Source organism: Balearica regulorum, chromosome 1 (genome assembly GCF_011004875.1).
Source record: "Balearica regulorum gibbericeps isolate bBalReg1 chromosome 1, bBalReg1.pri, whole genome shotgun sequence".
In the NCBI taxonomy this organism is placed as follows: domain Eukaryota; kingdom Metazoa; phylum Chordata; class Aves; order Gruiformes; family Gruidae; genus Balearica; species Balearica regulorum.
In genome coordinates this window covers 61,048,752-61,073,956 of record NC_046184.1, presented here as the reverse complement: position 1 = coordinate 61,073,956, position 25,205 = coordinate 61,048,752, and the positions used below count along the sequence as shown (strand labels likewise).

The window sequence follows — 25,205 nt, the reverse complement described above, 5'->3', positions numbered from 1 at the left end:
AGTTAGTGGATAGTTAGTAACATTATAATGTAATAATGTGAATACATATCTAGTTTCTTATCACTAGCACATCACATTTCTGTTAAGGGGCATTTTTAAAGAAACTGCTTGAAGTAAATAAAATGGGGTTTTTTGAATGTAGGTATAAGAGAAGTTTTTAATATTTTCTGTTATTATACTAAATTTAAGCATAGTTAAAAAACCTGTATGTTGTGAAGTTTAAGACTAACTTGAGGTTAGTCTTAAATCATTTTGGTTTTGCAGTATTCTTCTCTTGCAAAATCAGTATTCTTTTAAGGTCCAAAATCCATGGCATTATCATTATACTTTTTTTCCCTTTTTGCTCAGGCCTGTATAGAGCAACAGTTTGATTCTGTAAATGGTGGAGTGTCAGTGTCGAAGAACAGCACGTTTGCTGAAGAATTTGCTCATACTCTTCGCACAGCTTTTGCAAATGTGGAAGCTAAACTTGGTAATGCAAGCTCATGCTGCTTCTGCCAGCTTCACTGTTTCTAAAATTGTTTGTATTGTTTGTCTGGGAGGAGACTTCAAAAAAGGTGTATTTCTGCAGGCGAACCTTCAGAAATTGACCAGAGAGATAAATACGTGGGCATTTGTGGCCTCTTTGTACTGCATTTTCAGATTTTTCGGACCATAGACAAGAAATTTTACAAGTCATTGTTGGATGTCTGTAAAAAGGTGAATGCTTTATTCTTTTGTCAATAATTAAGAGGGGGAAAAATCTTCTGTAATGAAGTAGATAATTTTCTTAGTTGCGTAGCACAGACTTGAGCAAAGAAAAACCACACAATTTACCAAAACAAATCAGAAAGCAGAATTAAGATTTTTCTACTTTTTAAATTTTCCTCTGTCCCCCTTCTTTACCCTGCCATTTTCTTTTGAAGATGATCCAAAACCTGTACACTCACTTAGCAGTAAGGTAAAATAACTTGAAATTACCATTAAAATGTTTCTTCTCAAGGTTAATGTGGCAGTGAGGACAAAAAATTGAGTATTGTGGTACTGAATAAATGCAGTAGGTTTTGACCTTGCCTATAAACATGTATTTTGAAAGACCTCTAAGCCCAAAGGTGACTGGGGCTTTTTCACATCAGTTGGTATTAAGAAATAATTAAATTCTTTAATACTGTTTGGAATCACTGAGAGTGGTAATAACTTTGCCTGTGGTATCGTTAGTGGACTTCTAGGGGAGAAGCCTTTTTAACATGAATGTAATACTTTGTAGAAACTAATTATGCAGAAATAAACTGAATTGTGTGTTGTGGTTCCAGAGAGACATAAACAGGCATGGTGGCATAGTGTTTGTTGTAGTTACTTATGTTTATTGCTACTTTGTAATATTTTCCCTCCTTTTTTCTTTCTTTTTCTTTTTTTTTTTTTTTACCCCAGGTACCAGCCATCACATTAACTGCTAACATTATCTGGTTTGCTGACAACTTCCTGATTCAGAAGATACCAGCTGCTGCCAAATTTTTGGACAAGAAAAGTATTCATACAGTTAAAATGCAAAGGGAGAACTTTCTACAGCAGAAGGCACAGTCACTTACTAAGTAAGCTTCCTAAATACTGCTTCATAATGCTGTTTGGCAAATAGTTATAAATGTGGGTTTTTTCATTCGGTGTACTAGCATGTTATGTAGTGTTGCTCAGTGGTGTTAATCAACTTTTCCATTTCACTGCAGCAATACGTGTGTATTAGTGTTACTGAAAAAGCGTTGATCAAACCTAAGCATTTTTCCTTGTCACAGTTTCAGAAAAATGTGTATTATGTCACCAAAATAACAATGTTCCTGGCAATTCTAAATATTTGATTGTTTCAGTTATTTCTATTTCCATATTTTCAACTTCCTTTTTTTTTTTTTCAAGCTAGTGTCCAGTAACCTGAGCTGCTTTGTTTTCTCTTGAGGCTCTCTGCTTTCCATGTGTTTATGGAGTTAATTTGCTAGTAGGCTTATAAAGGAGTTTTTCTCTGCTTGGTGATGATACTTTCTTTGCAAGCATTTCTTTCTTCATGACTGTTTAAGTTGCTTGTTTAATGGTCTTTGAAATTATCTGTATTTGAAAAGGTTTCTGTTGTTTTGTGCTCTGTATAGTTCGCAGGTCACTTCTTAGAGCTCTAAGTTCTTCCTAAAATACGTGTAAAGATGGGTTGGAATTTTTTTAATTCTCAGTCTTATGAAGAGGTGTGCTGTATTGCATAGGAAGGTAATAGGGCTAAGATTTCTGTTTATGTTGCGGACCAAAGCAAGAAGGTGGCAAATGGGGTCTGTGGTATAGAAGTAAAAGCTTACATTTTGCCGGTTTTCTTCCAACCCTGTATGCAAGAGGTTGGGTTGGACGGAAGGAGGGAGGGGAGAGAGAAAAAAGCAAGTCCATGCCTACATGATCCTCTGGCAGATTATTTTCACAACTGCCCTGTTTCTGTTACATTCCACCTCTTCCTGGTTTACATCCTATGTCCACAGGAAGATTCGAGAGCTCTGACTAAATTGTTTTTCACTAAATTCTTTCCTGGGCTTTAATTCTGGGATGGAGCATAACTGTACTGCTTTGCTTCTGGTCTTGGGCAGTGGTACAAGTCATGTCTTGCAGCTCTTAAGATTAAGAAAATGTTGAAAGAGATCTGGATATTCACAGATGTTTCATAGAATCATAGAATCATTTAGGTTGGAAAAGACCTTTAAGATCATCAAGTCCAACTGTAAACCTAGCGCTGCCAAGTCCACCACTAAACCATGTCCCTAAGTGCCACATCTACATGTCTTTTAGACACCTCCAGGGATGGTGACTCAACTGCTTCCCTGGGCATCCTGTTCCAATGCTTGACAACCCCTTTGATGAAGAAATTTTTCGTAATATCTAATCTAAACCTCCTCTAGCACAATTCAAGACCATATCCTCTTGTCCTATCACTTCTTACCTGGGAGAAGAGACCAACCCACGTGTCTACAACCTCCTTTCAGGTAGTTGTAGAGAGCAATAAGGTCTTTCCCCTCAGCCTTCTTTTCTCCAGGCTAAACAATCCATGTTCCCTCAGCTGCTCCTCACAGGACTTGTTCTCTAGACCCTTCACCAGCTTCTTTGCCCTTCTTTGTATGCACAGTTTTGAGGATATTGTAAAAAAAATCCAGATTTTGCATCTGCAGATTTGAATTCTGCCAATAACTTTCTTTTTTTTACAAATTCTTGTACTGCCTTTGATAATTGGACTGTTGCCTTAAATAAGAGTATTCTTCAAAGTGTAATTTTTTGATGTCATAATCAGTGACCTGAATACATTCATAGAATTGTAGAATGGTTTCGGTTGGAAGGGACCTCAAAGATCATCTAGTTCCAACCCCCTGCCATGGGCAGGGACACCCTCCACTAGCCCATGTTGCCCAAAGCCTCATCCAATGTGGTCTTAAACACTTCCAGGGATGGGGCCTCCACAACCTCTCTGGGCAACCTGTTCCAGTGCCTCACCACTCTAACAGTAAAGAATTTCTTTCTAACATCTAATCTAAATCAACCCTCCTTCAGCTTAAACCCATTACCCCCTTATCCTATCACTACATGCCCTTGTAAACAGTCCCTCACCATCTTTCATGCAGGCCCCCTTCAGATACTGGAAAGCCGCAATTAGATCTCCCTGGAGCCACCTTTTCTCCAGGCTAAACAACCCCAACTCTCTCAGCCTGTCCTCATAGTAGGGGTGCTCCAGCCCTCTGATCAGCTTCGTGGTCTCCTCTGGACTCTCTAACAGCTCCATGTCCTTCTTGTACTGGGGCCCCCAGAGCTGGATGCAGTACTCCAGGTGGGGTCTCACAAGAGCCAAGTAGTGGGGCAGGATCACCTCCCTTGACCTGCTGGTCACGCCTCTTTTGATGCAGCCCGGGACACAGTTGGCTCTCTGGGCTGCAAGCGCACACTGCTGGCTCATGTTGAGCTTCTCATCAATCACTACCCCCAAGTCTTCCTCCTCAGGGCTGCTTTCAATCCATTCCTCGTCCAGCCTGTAGTTGTGCTTGGGATTGTCCCAACCCATGTGCAGGACCTTGCACTTGGCCTTGTTGAACTTCATGAGGATCACACAAGCCCACCTCTCAAGCCTGTCAAGGTCCCTCTGGATGGCATGTCTTCCCTCCAGCATGTTGATCACACCACACAGCTTGGTGTTGTCAGCAAACTTGCTGAGGGTGCACTCAATCCCGCTGTCCATGTTGCTGACAAAGATGTTAAACAGTGCTGGTCCCAGTACCAACCCCTGAGGGACGCCACTCATCACCGTTCTCCACTTGGACATTGAGCCGTTGACCACAACTCTTTGAGTGTGACCATCCAGTCAATTCCTTATCCACTGAGTGGTCCATCCATCAAATCCATGTCTCTCCAGTTTGACATGGTGTCAAATGCCTTGCACAAGTCCAGGTCGATTTCAGTTGCCCTTCCCTTGTCCACCAATGCTGTAACCCCATCATAGAAGGCCACCACATTTGTCAGGCATGATTTGCCCTTAGTGAAGCTGTGTTGGCTGTCACCAATCACCTCCTTATTTTCCATGTGCCTGAGCATAGTCTCCAGGAGGGTCTGCTCTGTGATGTTGCCAGGCACGGAGGTGAGACCGAGTGGCCTGTAGTTCCCTGGGTCTTCCTTTTTACCCTTCTTAAAAATGGGGGTTATGTTTTCCCTTTTCCAGTCAGTGGGAACTCTGCCAGACTGCCAGGACTTCTCAAATATGATGGAGAGTGGCATGGCCACTTCCTCTGCCAGTTCCCTTAAGACCCGCGGATGCATCTCATCAGGTCCCATGGACTTGTGCACCTTCAGGTTCCTTAGATATTCTTGAACCTGATCTTCTTCTACTGTGGGCGGTTCTGCATTCTCCCAGTCCCTGCCTTCTGCGACCTGGGCAGTGTGGCTCAAGCACTTGCCAGTGAAGACTGAGGCAAAGAAGTCGTCGAGTACCTCAGCCTTCTCCATATCCTGGGTAACCAGGTCACCCGTTTCATTCTGGAGGGGACCCGCATTTTCGCTCATCCTCCTTTTATCACTAACATACCTATAGAAGCTTTTCTTTTTGTTCTTAACATCCCTGGCCAGATCAATTTCTATCAGGGCTTTGGCTTTCCTAACCTGATCCCTGGCTGCTCGGACAGTTTCTCTGTATTCCTCCCAGGCTACCTGCCCTTGCTTCCACCCTCTGTAGGCTTCCTTTTTTTGTTTGATTTTGCCTAGGAGCTTCTTGTTCATCCACAGGGGCCTCTTGGTGTTTTTGCCTGACTATTCCTCCTGTAACTGCTACAATAAGTAGTATTGCAGTGTCACAATTCTGTAGCATGGAATAAATAGCAGTTTTAAAAGTTAACTCTTATTTAACCATTTAATTACAACTAGTGTAATCCCAGCAGATTAATTTATGGAGAATTACGTTATTTAAGAGCAGTCCAGTCTGGTATTGATATAATAAGGGGGGTGTGTGTGTATATATATATATAAAATATTAAAAAATTAACATCAGCGTAGGACTCTTTTTGTCTAGTGTTTAGAAGTATTTTCTAGCAGCTTTATTTACTGTTTTAATTTAAAGAAGTGTAGTATATGTACTGCTAAGAAGGCCATTTGTGCTCTTGAAAGATAGATGATTTTGACTCTTTGGGGTATGCTTGTACAGATATAATTGGCAGACTAATCCTTACCTGTAGAGACTTAAAATGTAAATGAGTATGAGGTTCTGATACTTTTGGGAATGGAGAGTTATTACTTTGGGGACTGAAGATTTAACATATTTTCCTTGCAAGAATTTAAGCTTTGGAAATAGAAAAGAAAATCTTCATACTCCTCTTTGTTTGAAGTGAGCAGCGTTCTTTGTTTCCTTCTCCAGAGATATGCAGTCATATTATGTTTTTGTGAGCTCATGGATGACAAAAATGGAATCTATCTTGTCAAAAGAGCAACGCGTGGATAAGTTTGCTGAGGATCTTTCTAACCGCTGCAATGTCTTCATCCAGGTGTGCAGTCTTTTAATGTGGTGATGCAGCAAACTGATGTTTTGGTGCAAGTTGTTGAACATAAGAAGAAATCACAGAAGTTCTGTGATCATCAGTGTGTTATTTTACAATATGGGAATTCTTCTAAAACTTTAAATGCCCAGTAGATACTCTTTTAAGTTAATCTGTAAAAGGCCTTTCCATAAAGTGTGTGGGGAAAGTGAATCTGACTAAATATTCAGTGGCTAAAATTTTGAATTTTTCTTTTGACTTAGGAAATTAAGAAAGCTTCATTTACTCTGTAGTAAAGGTTTCGTTTTTTTTTCTTTTTTGAGTCAGTCATGAGGCACATAAGTTGGACTGAACCAGTATCTACTTTAGTATTATTTAGCACAGTACATACTTCCAGTAAAGGTTTTGTGTTGTTTCATTGTGCTTTGCCTAGTGATGGTACTTTGCAAGAATCTTGCTACGTTCCGAGGCAGCTGGTTTTCTTTTGGCCTACTAACAGCATGTAGTCTTAATGTAAGATGCATCTTATTTCTGAATTTATTTTTGTTAGCTTTTATATGTATCTATCTGCCTGACAGAAATCTGATAAGAATAGGTGTGTGATAAAAGCATGATCCTGAATCTTCCATATCTGAAGACATACATGTACTAGGATCTGTGGTTTTTATATTTGAATTATTCGCAGTGGACTTAAAATTTTGCTTTGTAGCAAATTGAGTTTCCTACACCACTTGCTGTCTTTTCCTAGTCTCTTTCTGGTTTTATTGTTAGTACTTTTCCTTTGAAATAAGTTGAATAACATTTTTGTCATGCTGTGGGTAATCAACATTTTATTTAAAAGCTTAGCATACATTGATTTAAAAAGGATTGCTGTTTTAATGTGGGATGGACAATTCTATTTAGAAAGCTTGGAAGTGTATAAATACTGTCAGTGTATTTATTCCATGGAATCTGGAAGTTTTAGATTGTTTTTGTGATATAGGCTGGTTTTGGGGGGGATGGGAGTTCTTTGAGTTTTGTTTACAATAGGTCTGAAATTGTTAGACCTTTAATTCAGTGACCTATGTTTAATTTGAATGACTCTAGAAGAGGTTAATGATCAGGTGATCTAATGACTTGTAGGCAGTTTCATAATGTCTGCCTAATAAAAGGGTGTCATTCAGATTTGGGATCCCAGGCTTGCTTATGAAGTGGAGTGGTAGATTTTCTAGCGTGAAGAGGCAAAAGTTAACTGTCTGTCATGTATGAAAGAAAAGAGAGGACTTATTTGTTGTGAAAATATTCTTTTTTTTCCTCTCCTCACACTCATTTTATTTTTAGGGCTTTCTTTATGCATACAGTCTTAGCACCATCATTAAAACTACAATGAATCTCTACATGTCAGTGCAAAAACCTATGACCAAAACCTCGGTGAAAGCTCTGTGCAGACTTGTGGAACTTCTGAAGGTAGGTCACTGGATGAAAATTGTTTATTTCATGTAGGCGTTTACAGAGAACACTGATCAAACATCACATACTAAAAAACCCTGAGACAGGGAACATCTTTGCATGGGTGGCTTCTTGTTCAAGACTAGATTTGGTTAGAGAACAGGAAATTTGAGTTGGAAGGCTAGAACCAATTTTTATGTAACTTCTAACCAACTTGTTGGTGCTGTAGAATGATTGAAGTTGGAATGGACCTCCAGAGGTTGTCTGGTCCAACCTCCCGCTACTCAAGCAGGGCCACCTAGAGCTGATTTCCCAGGACCATATCTAGATGACTTTTGTGGAGTCTCCATCCTTGGAGATATTCAGTCTCCCTGGGCAACCAACCTGTGCCAGTGCTCAGTCACCCTCACATTGTTTCCTGATGTTCAGAGGGAACCTCCTGCATTTTGGTTTGTGCTCGCGGCCTCTTGTTCTGTCACTGGGCACCTCTGAAAAGAGCATGTCTTGGTGGTCTTTGCGTCCTCCCTGCAGGTATTTATATACATTGATAAGATCCTTCCCCCAAGCCTTCTCTTCTCCAGACTGAGCAGTCCCAGCTCTCTCAGTCCTTCCTCATATGAGATGTTTCAGTCCCTTAATTATGTTCATGGCCCTTGGCTGGACTCTCTCCAGTACGTTCATGTCTCTTTTGTACTGAGGAGCCCAGACCTGGACCCAGCACTCCAGGTGTGGCCTCACCAGTGCTGAGTAGAGGGGAAGGATCACCTCCCTTGACCTGCCATCAGTACTTTGTCTAATGCAACCGAAGATACCATTAGTGTTCTTTACAGCAAGGGCACGCTGCTGGCTTATGTTGAACTTGGTGTCCACCATGACCCCCAGGTCCTTTTCATAGAATCAAAGAATGCCAGGTTGGAAGGGACCTCAAGGATCATCTGGTCCAACCTTTCTTGGCAAAAGCTCTGTCTAGACAAGATGGCCCAGCACCCTGTTCAGCCAAATCTGAAAAGTGTTCAATGCTGGGGAATCCACCACTTCCCTGGGGAGATTATTCCGATGGCTGATGGGTCTCATTGTGAAAAATTTTTCTCTAGAGTCCAGTTGGAATCTCCCTAGAAGTAACTTGCACCTGTTACCCCTTGTCTTTTCCATGTGACCACATGTAAAAAGGGAGTCTCCATCTTCTTTGTAGTACCCTTTAAGTACTGGAATTTCTCTGCCAAGCTGCTTACCAGCTGGATGACTCCCTGTATATATTGGAATATGGGATTGTTTCTCCCCAGGTGCAGGACTTCGCACTTTTTCTGGTACTTTTTGCAAAAGAAAAATACTCTGTTTTGAGATAACTTCAGAAAGCAATGGTAAACAGAACTCGATTATTAAAAAAAAAAAAGCCCAATAACACGTCAGTCCTGAAACCTTTTTACGCTCCTGAATGGTTTGATTTTTCTCAGTTTCTAAGGGTTAATTGCAACTGCTACTAATGGTACGTTACCAAGTGGAAAGAGCCTGTTATTTGCAGTGTGGATGAGTCAGTCAGCATAAAGCCAAATTCTGAAGGCAACAATTTTGGTAACTACATGAACTATTGTGTTTTGGGATTGACTTTAGGCAATAGAACACATGTTTTACCGAAGAAGTATGATTGTGGCAGATTCTGTGACGCACATCACTCAGCATCTGCAGTATCAGGCTCTTCACTCTATTTCTGTAGCCAAGGTATGTAATCTGAGTTTTAATAATTAATCTTCCTATCTAAGTCTTTAAAAAAAAAAATCTTAATTTTAATTTAAAATTATTTTTCTTACTTTTGCAAAATCTGTCGATTAAGGTGGAGCACTACACTACAGATATATAAGCTTTCCAGTGGGTCAGAGCTTTGCCCTAGAAACTGTACAGCATAGATGGTTACCCCTTTTTGACCAAGAATGGTTCCTGTCTTCCTCTAAACTGCTGCATCTCTTGTCATGTTCCTCTTGTGTTCTTTTTGTGAAAAAATCATTATAAATAAAAGCTAAAACTGACCTTTTCTTACCTCTTTTCTGATGCACATTCTTAAAGCAATCAGTTATAGATCTAAGCAAACAGGCTGTTATTTAAATGTTTGCTTGGCAAAAATATCAGCGGTTAATATATGATGGCTTATAGGAGTCTAATGTTTGCATAAATTCACTATTGTGCTGTGGGGTAAAATGGCTTCGGATGGTAAGACTGTAATACCTACATATTATATCTTTCTATAAACAAGATCAGTTTACACATTTTTCTTACCATATCTTGAATTTCTGAATTCAGGACAAATAGGAAAATGAGATTTTAATATACCTGTTCTGATATATTAGTGATTATTTTATTATTTTATCACATTCAGTAGCAGAATTACAAAGGATGCTACTGATCAAAGGATGCTACTGATAGCCTACTGATACCAGTGCAGCTATTAAGTTTTCTTTCTTTTTTTTTTTTGTTTGTTTTGGCCATGCTCTTGTAAATGGATTACAGTTTTAACAGTAGACTTCTGTATTTTGGAAGTTTGATATGTTTTTGAAACTTTGGCTGTAATCTCAATTTATGTATCTAGCATCTCCATATTTTCTAGCATAAGCAAAAAAAAAAATTGTACTTCTAAAAAGCTGATATATTAACAAAATAAAAAATCAAGAGTAGCATGAACTGAAGAAGTTCCAAGATTCATAGCTACTAAGAAAAAATGTGTGTCTTCAAACAAACAGTTCACATATATTTAGATAACTTTTATAACCTTTTCAAATGATAGCTCTAACTACATTGCTACAAGTTATTTCTAAATGCATAGAAATATCCTGAGTCTTGTGTATTGAGCGAATATCAAAGAGAACACATCTGTGAACAATTCTTGGTATTTTGACTACTTTTCAGAAAATATGTAAGGAACAAATGCTGGTAAATAGAAGAGTTTATTACTAATAATCTTTTTTTACCTGCTCCATTTAGAGACAAAGTGGTGTAAGGTCTAAGACGTAAACCTAACATATCTTTAGCATGTAAGGTTAGGAGCTTCACATTGAACATACTTTCTTAGAATTGGAAGAGGTTTTTCTTTAACTTTTTCATGAAACTACCTCTTCTGAGTTATGCTGCTACTCACAAATACATCTGTGACTTCAACTTTTTAGCCAGAGGAGTTAGTTCCCTTTATTTGTTCATGCATATGTTTTTGCACTTAATCTTTGTGATAAATTAGAATTTGTAGAAAACTGCAAGTCATTGTTATTACCATGTTTATATGTCTTCTGGTTTTTCAGCTGTAAACTGGATTTTTTTACCAACAACAGAGTAATTAAAAAATAACTAAAAAATTTAAATTACATGTATCTTAGAACTAAAACTGACATGCAGTCACATGCAGTTTGCACAGTATTTGTATACTGTATAACCTGACCCATGTTCACGTTGAATTGTACGTATTCCAAGGGTATAGATAGGTAACATCATAGAATTGACAATGTAAGTGAATCTGGATTTGGTTAGCTCTGTTCACAAAACATAATTTGATTGCAGAAATACTTAATTTATGACAAGTCTATGAGCTTTGGAAAGACATAGTAAGCTATTGCTTTTGAGCTTAGGTAACTTTTTCTCTGAATTTCTTTGTCATCAAGAAAAGAGTAATTTCTGATAAAAAGTACAGTGAGCAACGCCTGGATGTCCTGTCTGCTTTGGTGTTGGCTGAGAACACCCTCAATGGGCCAAGTACAAAACAGAGGCGACTAATTGTTTCCCTTGCCTTGAGTGTGGGAACACAGATGGTAAGTGCCATGATTGTTTCAGACCTTTACTTGTTTGGTGTAGTTGTTTGTTGTACTTGTTTTTATATTTCTTATAAAGAAATAATAATCTGGTCTCTTTTATTTGTACAGAAAACTTTTAAAGATGAAGAACTCATTCCCCTTCAGTTAGTCCTGAAAAAACTAGACTTGATCAGTGAACTTACAGAGCGGTAAGCAGCAGCACATGATGTGTATGGAAGGCAGTATAATGTCACTGGGGGAGCTGGGTCTTGACTGTGGGAATTGCAAAGTCTGATAGATGCATGCTGGTGGTGGTTTTTGTGTGTATTGTAGACCAGGGATGGACAGAAAGAATTCTAGAACTAAGCCTGAAGCTTGCTGGTCTTTGGACGAGTCATATTTTACCTAACTGTTGCCAATTAGGTAATCCCCTTCTCTGATTGTTTAGAAATTCTGTCACTTTCTTGGATGGCTCAGCTTTATGTTAAGCTAAAGTCTTCCTCTTAACCCAAACACAGAAGTCATGAGTTAATACCAGCCTCTTTGGGAAATTAGGCTGTTAGGTCACGTGTGACACCATGTTTTACTGTTGCTATAGTTTTGGTGAACACTTGATTTCCGTAATGTTGGCTGTCTGAAAGCCAGGTGAGTATCTGGGGTCCATGCATACTTTATGGAGAGAGACAAACACCTGCAGTGGATGACTCATGGGACAAACTTCTGGGAAAAGTGTCGTACACAGTTTTTCTCTTTTTTGACTTACAGGAGAAACTTACAATATATGTTTGACTTCTAGGCTACTAATTGTGTGCAATAAGAAAATGGTTACTTAGGATTTTGCTGTAATGTAAGATTTAATTATTTCAGAGACTGAGTAACCTTATTTCTAAAGCAGGTACCTTTTTCCCCATCTTTTCCACTAGACTGATTATAAACAAAAAGTTCTTTATTCAAAAACTTTCTTTTGAAGGGCAATGCATCTGGAATATTGAAGTAACCATGTAAAACTTAGGCTTGAAATGCAGTTGTATTTAGTTTAAACACACCAAAATAAATATCACTGTGTTAGAAGAATGACTTCTTCCAATTCTGTGTCTAATAAGTAATCTTGTATTCTAGAATTCAAGCACAATGTGACTGTTGTTTCTTATACTGGCATCGAGCAGTCTTTCCAATCTATTTAGATGATGTGTATGAAAATGCTGTTGATTCTGCTAGACTGCATGTAAGTAATAATGTTAGTAACTTAGTTCAACAAGCCACTGTAGTGGGAGTGATTCAGAGGAGGAAAGGATAAAGCTTAGACTGAAACTCTTAAGGAAAAAGCTCAAAAAAAAAAAAAGTTTAACCCAGGCAAGAGTTACTACTGAGGCAGAAATTTCTTCTCAATCTGGAGGATATAAAAGCAGTCTTTGTTCCGAATCTAATTAAAGTGTATCTGTTAGATTGCTCTAAAAATCTCAGATTGCTGTTGTTAATTTTGGGTCTTTATGTGTCTTTCTGTCTCTTTGTTACTCTCTTCATTCATTCTAATTTGAAATGAGCACCTTTTGCTAGATTTGAACATTAAAAGTCTTTGCTCCACATTGTGGTTGCATATTTCTAAAACACATATCGCTCTGTTTCAGTGCTGCTGTGTGGGATAGTTGTCTTGTAGCTTTTTCTACCCCCCTCTTCTGTTCTCCCTTCTTTGAAGTATCAAGTATTTGCTGCAGAAGTGAATCACGCTTTGGCATACTAATCCTGATAAAAATCCATTGTCTATTCCAGTACCACATATCCCATGGTCAATTACAGTATTAAAATGATTATAGTGCAAATAATTTCAGATGAAATAGCTAATAATTATGACCTTCCAGTAAACAGATTAGTAGCAACTAAATACTTCAGATGAACACATTGACAGGAAGCTTCAGTAGGGTTTATGAAGTCTATTTTTAATAAAAGTGACTAGTGATTTTGATTTATTTGTTAGCTTTGAACACTATTTGTGATGCTGTTGACATGTCAATCTGTTTAAGCATAATAGCTTCTTTTTTCAGTATATGTTTAGTGCACTACGGGACTGTGTACCTGCTATGATGAATGCAAGACACTTGGAATCTTACGAGGTGCTTCTGGAATGCTATGACAAAGAAATCATGGAAGTGCTCAATGAGGTAATTTTATTGTAAATGGAAATTAAAGGCAACACTATGCTTGGAATATCTTTATAAACCAGCATCTATTGTACCAAACCTGATACAATCTATAAAAATAGCACAGAGACCTTTGAGAATGGCATGGAGTATTTTAATAAGTAAGAAAATGTTCAGGGATTTCTGGTTATTTAAGACCTATTGTTAATGGTATCTGTGTTGGCTGGGAACATGAAAATACTGCATTTGAAATTACGTAAATTGGCAAAACCTCAGTTACGGATTTGACTATTGGGACAGAGGAGTGCTTTTTGTCAGATTAGCTTCTGCTTGTATGAATGCCTAAAATAAGTACTGTTGTTCTTAGTATGTATGCGTGGCTTTTAGTAGTGAAGGCTCTATAAATGTAGGTGACCTCTTCTTAGTGAATTATCATCTAGAATTGCAAAGGATGTTTGACAGAAAGAAAATGTGAATTCACGTTTTGTAAGTCCTAGATTTTAACCTTTGAACCACTCTTTTTTCTTTTTTTTTTTGTTTGACTAGTTCAAAACCAAACATCTCACATATTCTGCAGAAAATCAGGCCAAACTGCTTATTGCAAGACTCTTACTCACTGAGTTAGGTCTTACTATTATCTAGATAGATAGCCCTAAGCCTAGTTCCACTTAAGGTGAGAAGTGAGAATACTTAAGTTTAAATTGTTAAATGCCTGTGTGGAAGTTTTTAATCATGTACAGAATGGCATTGGGTGGCTAAACCTCTACTGCTGTGTAGCTTGTTCTTGCTGTTGTATAGTAGAACAAGAACACAGGAATTAAATATACTTCTGGTTCCCAAGTATTGATTCAGTGCGACGTGTGTGTCCCTGCCAAAGCAAAACTGTCGTCACTACTTCAATGGGTCTCTTATGTATCTCTGGAGAGGGGCATTAGTTCTGCCAACGGAGCATTGTAAGTGGAAACTGAATGTGAGTTTTTTTTAACTTACCTGAATAGCACTTGCTGGACAAATTATGTAAAGAGATTGAAAAGGACCTGCGCTTATCAGTTCATACACACCTAAAGTTGGATGACAGAAACCCCTTCAGAGTTGGCATGAAGGACCTAGCTCACTTCTTCTTTCTGAACCCAATACGTTTTTTCAATCGATTCATTGACATAAAAGGTGAGAAGTTATACGTTTTCTTGATTCCATTATTTTCATCTCTGTTACACTTGGCTTAGTATATCTTTTCACTTCTTTCCACACTTCTGTAACTCAATAAGTAGTAGTATTTTAGTTCATCCTTTTATGTGTCTACAGCTTATGTAACTCACTATTTGGACAAGACCTTCTACAACTTAACAACTGTAGCTCTTCATGACTGGGCCACCTACAGTGAAATGAGAAACCTAGCAACTCAACGCTATGGTTTAAGTATGACTGAAGCACATCTTCCTAGCCAGACTCTGGAACAGGTACAGTGCTCACAAGATAGGAATATCTTTTTGTTACATTATACTGTCATACTAGCTAGCTAGAGGACCCAATTGTTAAAATGGAAGTACCCAAAGATTAGAGAACTGTTTGGAAAAAGTGACCTTTAATTCCTGGTTGACTTCTGAGACAGAGTCTCTATATACTTTTGGAGATAACACCAATATCAGTTAACTTCATGTTGGACTTGTATCATTCATTTTTTAACATAAGCTTTAATAAAATGAAATTGGTATACAAATTCAGAGAACGTTTTCATGAAAATTCAGTATCAGCATTTTGGCAAGCAATATGTCTGGAATACAACCTTTCCAAGTCTGGAATGACCTTTGAATGGCGGGTCTCTTCCTGGATTCATTGCTTGCTTCTCGGCAGGTTCTGTGTAGTGATCATCGAGAAACTTTCACTGGCTGAACATCGGGGACTTTAGGACATTGGTGCTTAGCTTAATACTCAGAGCCTCTTAGAAACTGCTGAATATAATTACACATAAATTTATAGTTTCATCAAGTTAATGGGGAAGGTATTCACTGTTTTAGGCTCAGTGCAAAAGAAATACAACTTGCATATTTCTGAAGACTTTCCTTCAAGATATCTTGGATGTTTTTGGCAGTTAGCTTCGTTCCCTCATTTGGGGAATAGCTTTCTATTGGCAATATTTGACCATCATGTTGTTAGAAAGAATTAAATCATTTCACAACATTGGTTTCATAACATTTATTCTGGCATGAGCTTTACTTCAAAACAAAGGCACTCCATGCTCCATCCCCCGCCAGCCCCAGTAAAATCCTGATAAAATCTTTGACATAATTGAAAATAGAGTGTATAGATTAAATAGCATCCTCTCTAAGTACAATGATACTAAAGAAACTCCTTCAAGCAAAACAATTGTAAACTTACATTGAAAATATAAAACTTCAGTCTTCTAGATGGTTTGGGCAAAACAATATCAAAAAGTAGCTAGTTGCCTATGTCTCTGTAGAAATCTATGTGCCTGTAGAAATCTCTTAAGATGAGATTCCATTTTCTGGAATCTGTGAACAGCCAAATCTCAATTTTGTTCTTTGTTTTTTTGTTGTGGGTTGGTGGGGTTTTTTGTTGTTCGTTTTTTTTTTTAATTGGGGCTTGTGGAATAGACTGGAAGATTCCTTACTTTCAGGGCAGTTGGAAAAAAACAGGCAGAAGCGCAAATGTTAAAATGTGAGCTGAGCTGCTTTTTTCTCCTCTAAGCGTTATCTTACAGACACTGAACAAAAATTGTTAGGAGATTTTTCATGTTGCAAACTGAAAACATTGCTTTCTAAAGTGCTTTCAAGTAACTACAGAAATAGTATTTGTGCACCTTAGTGGTTAGGCATGTCAGTAGTTCTTGAACTTGTTTATCGTAATAATTCTCAACAGATAATATTGTTTCAGGGTCTGGATGTTCTGGAAATCATGAGAAATATTCATGTTTTTGTATCCCGCTACCTCTACAATCTGAATAATCAGGTAAGGTATATCCCATATTTTTTTCCTAGATTTGGCTCTGATTTGAAGGGATTAAGGAATGCTGAGCAGTATACATGTAAGAAAAACCCAAGCTGAACATACATAATAACAAGCTGTAAAATACCTATTACTGCTTTAGAAAAACATTTTTGGGGATGTTGTGGATAGGTCTCAGAGAATGTTCTCCAAGCATATTTTGAGTACGGTGTGCTAGTAGGATCACTCCATGTCAAATATTCCAATGAAGCTAGGAGAAGGCAGCAATTGGCTGCTATATAAGGACATACTAAGTACGTGATTTTTCAGCTTCAAAAAAGGGTATCTGAAAATGGGTTATTAGAGAGATGAAGTAGTAAATGACATGGAGAACACATACAGGGAACAACCCTTTGTTTTTTCTCGCAGTGTGAGAATGAGGGGCCCACTATGGAAGTGAGAGGCTTTCTTAAAGAAAAGGAAGTACTTTTTCTCATAGCACATAATTCAGTAGTGAAACTCATTTGCCATGGTATCTAATGGGGCCAAAAGTACAAACAAGGGTCCAAAAGAGCTTAGACCAATTAATGTAGGATATACTCTCAATAAATGTGAGAGTTTGGGTACATCAGCTGCCTTGGAATTGCTTTGCAGAAACTGGAAGAACCTACCAAATAAAGTTTATTGTATACATGCTTTATTTTCCCAGTTTTTTCCCTAATTGCCAGTTCTCAGAAATAGGATATGGGCTACCAAGGTTAATAATTTATCACAGAATTCGTTTTGGGTAAATAACTTTATTTCTGCCTTCTCCTCCCACCCCCCGCCTCCCAGATCTTCATTGAAAGAACAAGTAATAACAAACACTTGAACACTATCAATATCCGACACATTGCTAATTCAATTCGAACTCATGGAACAGGAATCATGAACACAACAGTGAGTATCTTTGCAACCGTTGTTGGATTTTTTTCAATACTGCACAAAAGCCTTCAAACTCTTGCATGTCCTAATGATTTATTTGGTTGTGCAGTTTTTAATAATGCAATAATAATGTTCTGGGTGTGCTCAGAAAACAAATCAGTTCTTGGACATGACACAAATCAGTATCACAATCTCTTGGGAGTTGTGCCACTTCCAATTGTTCCATAAAAGTTAATGAAGAGATCTAAAAACACATTAAAGAACATATAGATGTTTGGTGGGACTCTGAATTTCAGTAAAGGTAAATACTACTTATCAAACTAGCATAGTAAAATATTTTAATTTCTAAGCTGCCTGCATAAATTAGCACGTTCTAAGTTTCTTATTAACAGTAGGCAGTTACTTTTGCTGCAGTTAAAGCATATCTTGAAGAATCGCAATGTTAATTTTTTTAAGTTCCTCTTGTTATCGTTAAACTTAAGACAGGTTACCTTTTAATTTGCGAAAAAAATGATACAGATCTCTGATCATTTATTGGAAGCCTGTGACTTCTTACTGCAATGCTTTTAATGATGTCTGTAGTATAAGTGCTCATTTTAACCAGCCGAAGGCATTTACCTCTTTGCAAGGCAGGTAAGGGCATTTCCTGTGGCATGCCTACTGTGGCAGGAATTTATGTGTGTCGTTCTCGGGTTCAGATATAGTGTCAAAGGTATTTTCAGGTTGGTGCTTTCCAATCTGCTGTTCAACTTCTATTTCTTTGTTGTTTTCTTTTTTCCTGTTCTTCTGGCTCTATTTAAAAAAAAAAAAAAAACAACCTGCTGAAATATTGAACCTGCTCTCAAGTCATTACTTGAAAAGTGGAAATTATTAGGAAAAATAAGGTTTTCATGCTTTCTTGCACTATTGGAAATAACTTCTCTTGCACTATTCTTCTAAGAATGATTTTCTTCTTGTTACTGGAATAGTTAATCTTGGGGACTTTAGTTACTCAAAAAAAAAAATGCTATTACATTATTTCCTGGTGATGTAGATTACTCACAACCTGAAGTTAATAAAAGTTGTTTATGCAGACATGAGCAGTAATTGAGATGCTTAGGGTAGAATTGTGCTTCTGCCTCCTGGGAGTACTGCAGAAAACTTTGAGGAAGTGAAAAGGTGTGTCAGGAGGTTATGAATATACCACAACCTAACTGAGGAAGTTGAGCTTGTCTGCCCTTTTCAACTAGAAACGTTGGTATTGCTTCAAAAGGACAGTTACAGGATATTCCAGACATAAACTAATGGCTGTGTAGGGCAGGTCATCAAACTGAAGTAGCTAACTTGTCCTTTGGTCCCGCTGCCCTTCCTGGAAGAGAGTAGGCCTTCCATGAGAAGGTTTTATTCTTTTAAACCAGTGAAATTAAAAAGCTAAGTTGAGAATAACAAACTGAAGTAAACTGAGTAGAAGGTTCTATTTCAGGAAGTTACATCATCATAAATACAAGTTACTCTGGAATCTGCTGAAAATTGGTTGCTAGATATGCTTGTTACTTTGCTAACTTTCTTGATTTGACTTTTTCTTTTAGGTAAACTTCACTTACCAATTTCTGAGGAAAAAGTTTTATATTTTTAGTCAGTTCATGTATGATGAACATATCAAATCCAGACTTATCAAAGACATCAGGTTCTTCAGGGAAGTCAAGGATCAAAATGATCACAAGGTATAGTAATTTTTGAAGGATTGAGACTAACTTGGCTAAAACGTGCTTGACGTGGTTTAGGCCCAGCCGGCAGCTGAGCGCCACGTGGCTGCTCACTCACTCCTTCCCCAGCATGATGGGGAGGAGAAGCGTAACAAAAGGCTTGGGTAGAGATAAGGGAGAGCTCACTAATTATCGTCACGAGCAAAACAAACTGAACTTAGAAAAAGGGATTCATCTAATTTATTACTAAACAGAATAGAGCAATAACATCAAGTCTTAAAACACCTCCGCCCACCCCTCCCACCTTCCTGGGCTCAACTTCACTCCCTGCTTCAACCTCCTCCCCCCTCAGCGGCAGGGGCGGGGGTGGGGGGAATGGGGGTCGTGGTCAGTGCAGCACACCTTCTTTCTGCTGCTGCTTTGTCCTCGGGGGGAGGACTCCTCTCATCGCTCCCCTGCTCCAAAATGGAGTCTCTCCCATGGGCTACAGTCCTTCCCGAACTGCTCCGGCATGGTCTCTTCCATGGGGTGCAGACCTTTAGGAGAAAACTCCTCCAGCGTGCGTCTCCCACGGGGTCACAAGTCCTGCCAGCAAAACCTGCCCTGGCGTGGGCTCCCCTCTCCACGGGTCTACCGGTCTGGCCAGGGACTTGCTTCAGCCCGGGCTTCCCACAGGCCACAGCCTCCCTCGGGTGCCTCCACCTGCTCCAGTGTGGGGTCCTCCACCGGCTGCAGGTGGAATCTCTACACCCCCTCATCCTTCTTCCACGGGCTGCAGGGGAACAGCCTGCTTCACCATGGTTTTCACCACGGGCTGCAGGGGGATCTCTGCTCCAGTGTCTGGAGCACCTCCTCCCCCCTCCTCCTGCACTGACCTTGCTGTTACATCTCCACACTTCCCCCTCCAGCTGCAAAATGCTTCCCCCCTTCTTAAATATGTTATCACAGAGGCGCTGATTGGCTTGGCCTTGGCCAGGGGCAGGCCCATCTTGGAGCTGGCTGGCATTGGCTCGATCGGACACTGTGGAAGCTTCTAGAAGCTCCTCACAGGAGCCACCCCTATAGCCCATGCCCCCACCTGCTACCAAAACCTTGCCACACAAACCCAACATAGTGCTACTTTTGGTGCACCTTCAGTCACATTAATCATAACATCCCTATTACTTCAGTGTGTACCTCCAGACAAAATGACAGCTGTTGTCCTAGAAAAATGTTACAAATGTCTGTATTCAGGATGGCTTTGTATGGTGTATTTATTAAAAAATGAAATTGCAAATGTATTAACATGTTGAAAACATTTAATTTTTTTAAGGGTAGGTAATTATACTTACAAATTATTTTAAAATATTTTTCTAGTATCCCTTTGAAAGAGCAGACAAATTCAACCGTGGCATCAGAAAACTTGGAATAACCCCGGATGGCCAGAGCTATCTTGACCAGTTCAGACAACTCATAAGTCAAATTGGTACGAAATGCAATCTAACACAATGTTACAAAAGTTATTAAATGAAACACGTCTTCATAGTCTAGTAGCTGGCTAAAACTAGATTTAACTCTAGTCAGATGGAAAGTACTTCACTTGTATTCTACATGAATGCTCTCACCTAATTACACAGAAATGGACCTTGTATGTCTGGATCTAAAATAGAGCTACAGCTTGCATAGATGCCTGTTGCCTTTTAAGTTCATCTTTTCTTTGTTACGGAAGTGACTTTGAGTGTATTTCCCAGTAGAAAATAGTACTCTTAAGTTTATGTATTCCAGAAAAAGACCATCTATCCAGGTGCGTTAACTTTGAGCAATGCATGACGTTACAATGGTATTTTCAGCTGTTGATGCTGTAGATGTGCAGGACTGACCTGAAGTGTTTGTGTCCAGTGAAACGAGTTTGTACTATTTGGCCCTTAAGCTGTCACGAAAGTGAACATGAACTTGCTAGATGATGCATTTGTGTTTTATTTCTCTGCATAGACTTTGATACTAGGGTTTAACGTAACTTTTTTTAACTTGTCTTTCAGAACAGTTTCTTTGCCAAAACTATATGCCAACTTCAATGTACATTTCAGGGTTTATAGGAGTTATGAAGAGTGTGTGTATAGATTTAAATAATTATAAATTATTTCCTTGTTTTTTTCTTTTTTTTTTAAAGGCAACGCTATGGGCTATGTACGAATGATAAGATCCGGTGGACTTCACTGCTGTAGTAGTGCAATTAGGTACTTCCACAAATATTTCATTTTTCTGTTTGATGCTTCTCATTCCTTTGCTCCCTATTCACGCTGATATTCCCTTGGTTCTTACCCATCTCCCATAAATTTTTGATTAATTTTTATGTCTTCATTGAATTGGATTTATCAAAAACAGTGCTGGAATTCAGAACTGTACAATCATTGCCATAAAGCAACAAAAATAAATTCTATGGAGAGAACACTGCAAAAGAGTTAATAGAATAAACATCTAAATCATTGGTCCTTAATTAAGTCAGTAATTCCTGATGTTAATCACTTCGAGAGGTTGCATTAAGGAAAAAACAGTATAAGCCTTGAGGAACTCAAAAAAACATTTCTTTGATACTTCTTTTTGTATGGATGATTGGGTTTTATATAAGGTCATTAAAACACAGTGACTTACAAAGAAATAGTTGGTTTTCTTGCAAATAATAGTAAACTTATAGTTAGCAAGTGCTAGAGACAGGAGATGATATACCTTTAAGTAATTCAAGCCCAGAAGACTAAATGAACTAAATTATAAATTATGGTGGATACATCAGTGAACATAAACAGTTGAGCATAACGCTAACAAATAGTAAGTTTTCAGGTTTGTTCCTGATCTGGAAGATATTGTTAACTTTGAAGAGCTGGTGAAAGAAGAAGGACTTTCAGAAGAAACACAAAAAGCAGCAAGGTACTCTAATATCATGCTTTTGAGGTCTGGGGCAGGGACGGGATGAGAGAATTGTAATTTCAAAGTTGTAAATGAGCTGTGAGTTGCATTTGTGTGTGTGTTTTAAAAGTTCAACTGATCTTATGTAAAAATACTTGATGCTCTTAAAAGTAGTGAAAATAAAGTAGTTGTTTAAAAAATGCTGAATACAAAGTGGTGTTTCCAGACATTCAGATGGGACATTACGAAAAGGCTCTTCGCTGAGAGGGTGGTCGGTCACTGGAACAGGCTGCCCAGGGAAGTGGTCGTGGCACCAAGCCTGTCAGAGTTCCAGGAGCATCTGGGACGACATTCTTAGTTATATGGTTTAGTTTTAGGTAGTCCTGTGAGGAGCAGGTAGTTGGACTTGATCCTTGTGGGTCCCTTCCAACTTGGGATATTCTATGATTCTATGACTTGTACTACTAGACTGTTAGAACCTGGCTTCTTGATAAAATCCTTGTGGTTTAAAGGCTAACAAGCTTTCCTCACCACATGTCTGACATCTACTTTTAGAATGTTCAGGGCCTTAAAGTATTCATAAACCTTTTTTTGAGGAAATTAAGAAACATGATTCAAGGTGGCTGCAGAGGTAGGATGTACTCTTGGACACTCTGGTCTGATTATTGGATTGTAGGTGCAGCCAAAGAGTGAAGAGAGGGTTGTTATCCTGAAGGGCGAGTAAGCAAGGAAACTTCTAGCAGAAACCAGGTAACATGTTGCTTATCCTTTGCAGGCAGTTGGACTCTGTCCTCAGTGACCTCACGCGCAACTTTGCAGAAGGAACGGAGTACTTCAAAATGCTTGTGGATGTATTTGCTCCTGAATTCCGCAGCCCAAAGAATATGCATTTGCGGAACTTCTATATAATTGTTCCCCCACTGGTTAGTATTTGCATGGTTTGTACCAGTATTATTTTTAAAAATTTAGCAGATCAGGTTTGTGATTAAGTATTCTACATTAGGCTGTTGATTACCATGTTCTGCTTTCTTCCCTAGTTATGAGTGGGATTGCTTTGAGTGTGGCTGCTTTGTTAGTTTGTTTTTCTTTGTTTACATCAACTCCTGTACTAGCACTGAAAAGGTAACTTTAAAAACTACTTCTCCTGTTTGAATCAAATTTGGGGAAGCCAAGATAAAAAAGGAGGAATTGGAACAGCAAGGATGAAGGGAGTTTAAAACCACGTTCTTCAGCTCTCTCATGTGTGCTCTTTCCACAGCACGTTAGGTATCTGTAGGCTCTTTTAATGTCATATTCTAATGGAGTATAATTAGGGCTCTCTCTATTCCAGTTGGATCTGGTTTTGCTAATGAGTTTTGTTTAGAAAGAGTCCAACTGAATTGAGGTGATGCAGACTTGAGTGCAGCATTCTGGGCATTTTAGAAGCAGTTCACTTTGAAGGCCTAAATGATTCATGTGTAACATCCTGTTTTAGAAACTAATTTCAGAATTGTCGACGAGCAATAAACTTAAGACTGAGAGGACAGGTATGTCATGGTGATAGAAGTGAGGGAAAGTAAAGGCTTATGACATATTTTTGTTCTTTTTCCTTCCCATGTGTGGAGTTTTTTCTGATAAATAGAGTTTCAGGAGTATGCCATCCATTTTAATTTTTTAAAGGCATTTCACTGTAGTTAAATTTGAAAGTGTGTCATAGGTTTTTGAAAAGTTGTTAATGTACGCACATTTCCATGTCTCAAGAGTAGTTATTGCATACAAACACATACCCATTGCTCGATATTACCACCTGGATCTATTGTTCAACATCATTATAAATGTAAGACTTGAAATATTTTTACAATTTTCTAAATAGTGAAATAACACACTGTGGCTTTAAAACACTGATCTCTTTAAACTTTCCAGGAACCTGGGCTTTTAATTATCCTGTACTTATTAACATGTTTACCTTTAGTAATCACCAAGAGAATGTGAAGTAATAGAATCTGACAAGAACAGTGAAGATGTACCTTTGGTTTTTATGTATGCATATGCAATTGTTTTCCAAAGCTTAACTTAATTTCTTCTCAAAAAAATCTAGAAAAAGGACAAATTTTCATACAAAAATGCATAATGATGGGAGACACAATTAGCATAGATTTGGATGTGGAATTATATTCATAGGTAACAGCATGCACGTGGATACCTTTTAAAATTTCTAAGTTTCTCTTGATGATTCCAAGATGGCTTTTCACTCTTTCAGACCCTCAATTTTGTGGAGCATTCAATCAGTTGTAAGGAGAAATTGAATAAGAAGAATAAAAGTGGAGCAGCTTTCACTGATGATGGGTTTGCCATGGGTAAGTTTCAGTATGCTGACTAGCCTTTGGGTAAGCCAATATAATGGATATTTGCAAGAACAGTTTTGTTTGTTTTGTGTGTTCCCATAATTAAAAATTCCTTAACTTTAAATTTGGGTTGTCTTGGCTTCAGCACAATGGATTTGAGGGCTCTTGTTTTGTTCAGAATCTCCTAAGCATGGAATAGCTGAGTATGGGAGCAGACAGTTTTGGTGTATGTTGGTGCTCCCCAATTTTTTTCAAAGCTTGCGGATCTCAGCAGATGAGAAGGTATGCAAGTCTTTGGATAAAGTATGAGGTTTTTGAAAATTGAGGCTTGTTCTTTATCCTGACTTCTTCCTATTAGATTCAATTATAAATTAATTGTGATTTAAATTTTAATTATCAACTTAGGCTGATCCATTAAACACATACACAAAATGTTTTATCAATTACATGTTGACTGTGGTACATGGTTTGTTAATGACTACAGGTGTGGCTTACATTCTGAAGCTTTTGGATCAGTACCAAGAGTTTGATTCTCTGCACTGGTTCCAGTCTGTTAGAGAGAAGTACGTGAAGGAAATAAGAGCAGTAGCTAAGCAACAGAATGTGCAGTCCACTAATCAAGATGAAAAACTACTGCAAACTATGAACCTTACACACAAGAGACTGGAAGTTTGTTTACAGGTATAGCATGGATCTAGTTATCTGTTCTGTATTGAGTTCTGCACTTAACCATCACAGTTCAGGTATCTGTTTGCTGACAAAGCTTATCAAGAATGAAAAAAACCAAACCCAAAACGTAGAGCACTGGCTACACCAATAATGCGAGAAGTATAAAGACTTGAGGTGTGTGATCTGAAGGGGATGTTGTAAGTGTTTAATATTTTGGTGAGTTAGGAATTTGACTGGGTTGATTGGGAAGTCTTTGTCCCATGGGGTTTGAAATGTAATGCAACTGAAACCGGAATGCTTAAATAGGAGAGAATAACTTTTTGGTTCAATTTTTTATAATAAAGATTTTACATAAGACTGTGAACCCTGAGAGTTGCTTGGGTGTTAATTCTGAGTTGCTAAGTTGAATAATTCACCAGCTGCCAAATATTCATTG

General features: G+C 38.4%; 1 protein-coding gene across 1 annotated transcript in view; it reads left to right on the top strand.

Moving 5' to 3' along the window:
• The window catches only part of WASHC4 (WASH complex subunit 4), a 45,058-nt gene that overhangs the window by 14,527 nt on the left and 5,326 nt on the right, over positions 1-25,205 (top strand). The window contains exons 11-31 of the mRNA XM_075754254.1: positions 349-472; positions 572-699; positions 1,411-1,571; positions 5,885-6,011; positions 7,323-7,448; positions 9,042-9,149; positions 11,072-11,218; positions 11,330-11,409; positions 12,320-12,425; positions 13,243-13,359; positions 14,337-14,505; positions 14,644-14,798; positions 16,234-16,308; positions 17,119-17,223; positions 18,777-18,911; positions 20,250-20,358; positions 21,043-21,109; positions 21,711-21,797; positions 22,552-22,699; positions 24,016-24,112; positions 24,585-24,781. Of these exons, the coding sequence (XP_075610369.1) occupies positions 349-472; positions 572-699; positions 1,411-1,571; positions 5,885-6,011; positions 7,323-7,448; positions 9,042-9,149; positions 11,072-11,218; positions 11,330-11,409; positions 12,320-12,425; positions 13,243-13,359; positions 14,337-14,505; positions 14,644-14,798; positions 16,234-16,308; positions 17,119-17,223; positions 18,777-18,911; positions 20,250-20,358; positions 21,043-21,109; positions 21,711-21,797; positions 22,552-22,699; positions 24,016-24,112; positions 24,585-24,781 (2,568 nt within the window). The remainder of the gene's footprint in view (positions 1-348; positions 473-571; positions 700-1,410; positions 1,572-5,884; positions 6,012-7,322; positions 7,449-9,041; positions 9,150-11,071; positions 11,219-11,329; positions 11,410-12,319; positions 12,426-13,242; positions 13,360-14,336; positions 14,506-14,643; positions 14,799-16,233; positions 16,309-17,118; positions 17,224-18,776; positions 18,912-20,249; positions 20,359-21,042; positions 21,110-21,710; positions 21,798-22,551; positions 22,700-24,015; positions 24,113-24,584; positions 24,782-25,205) is intronic.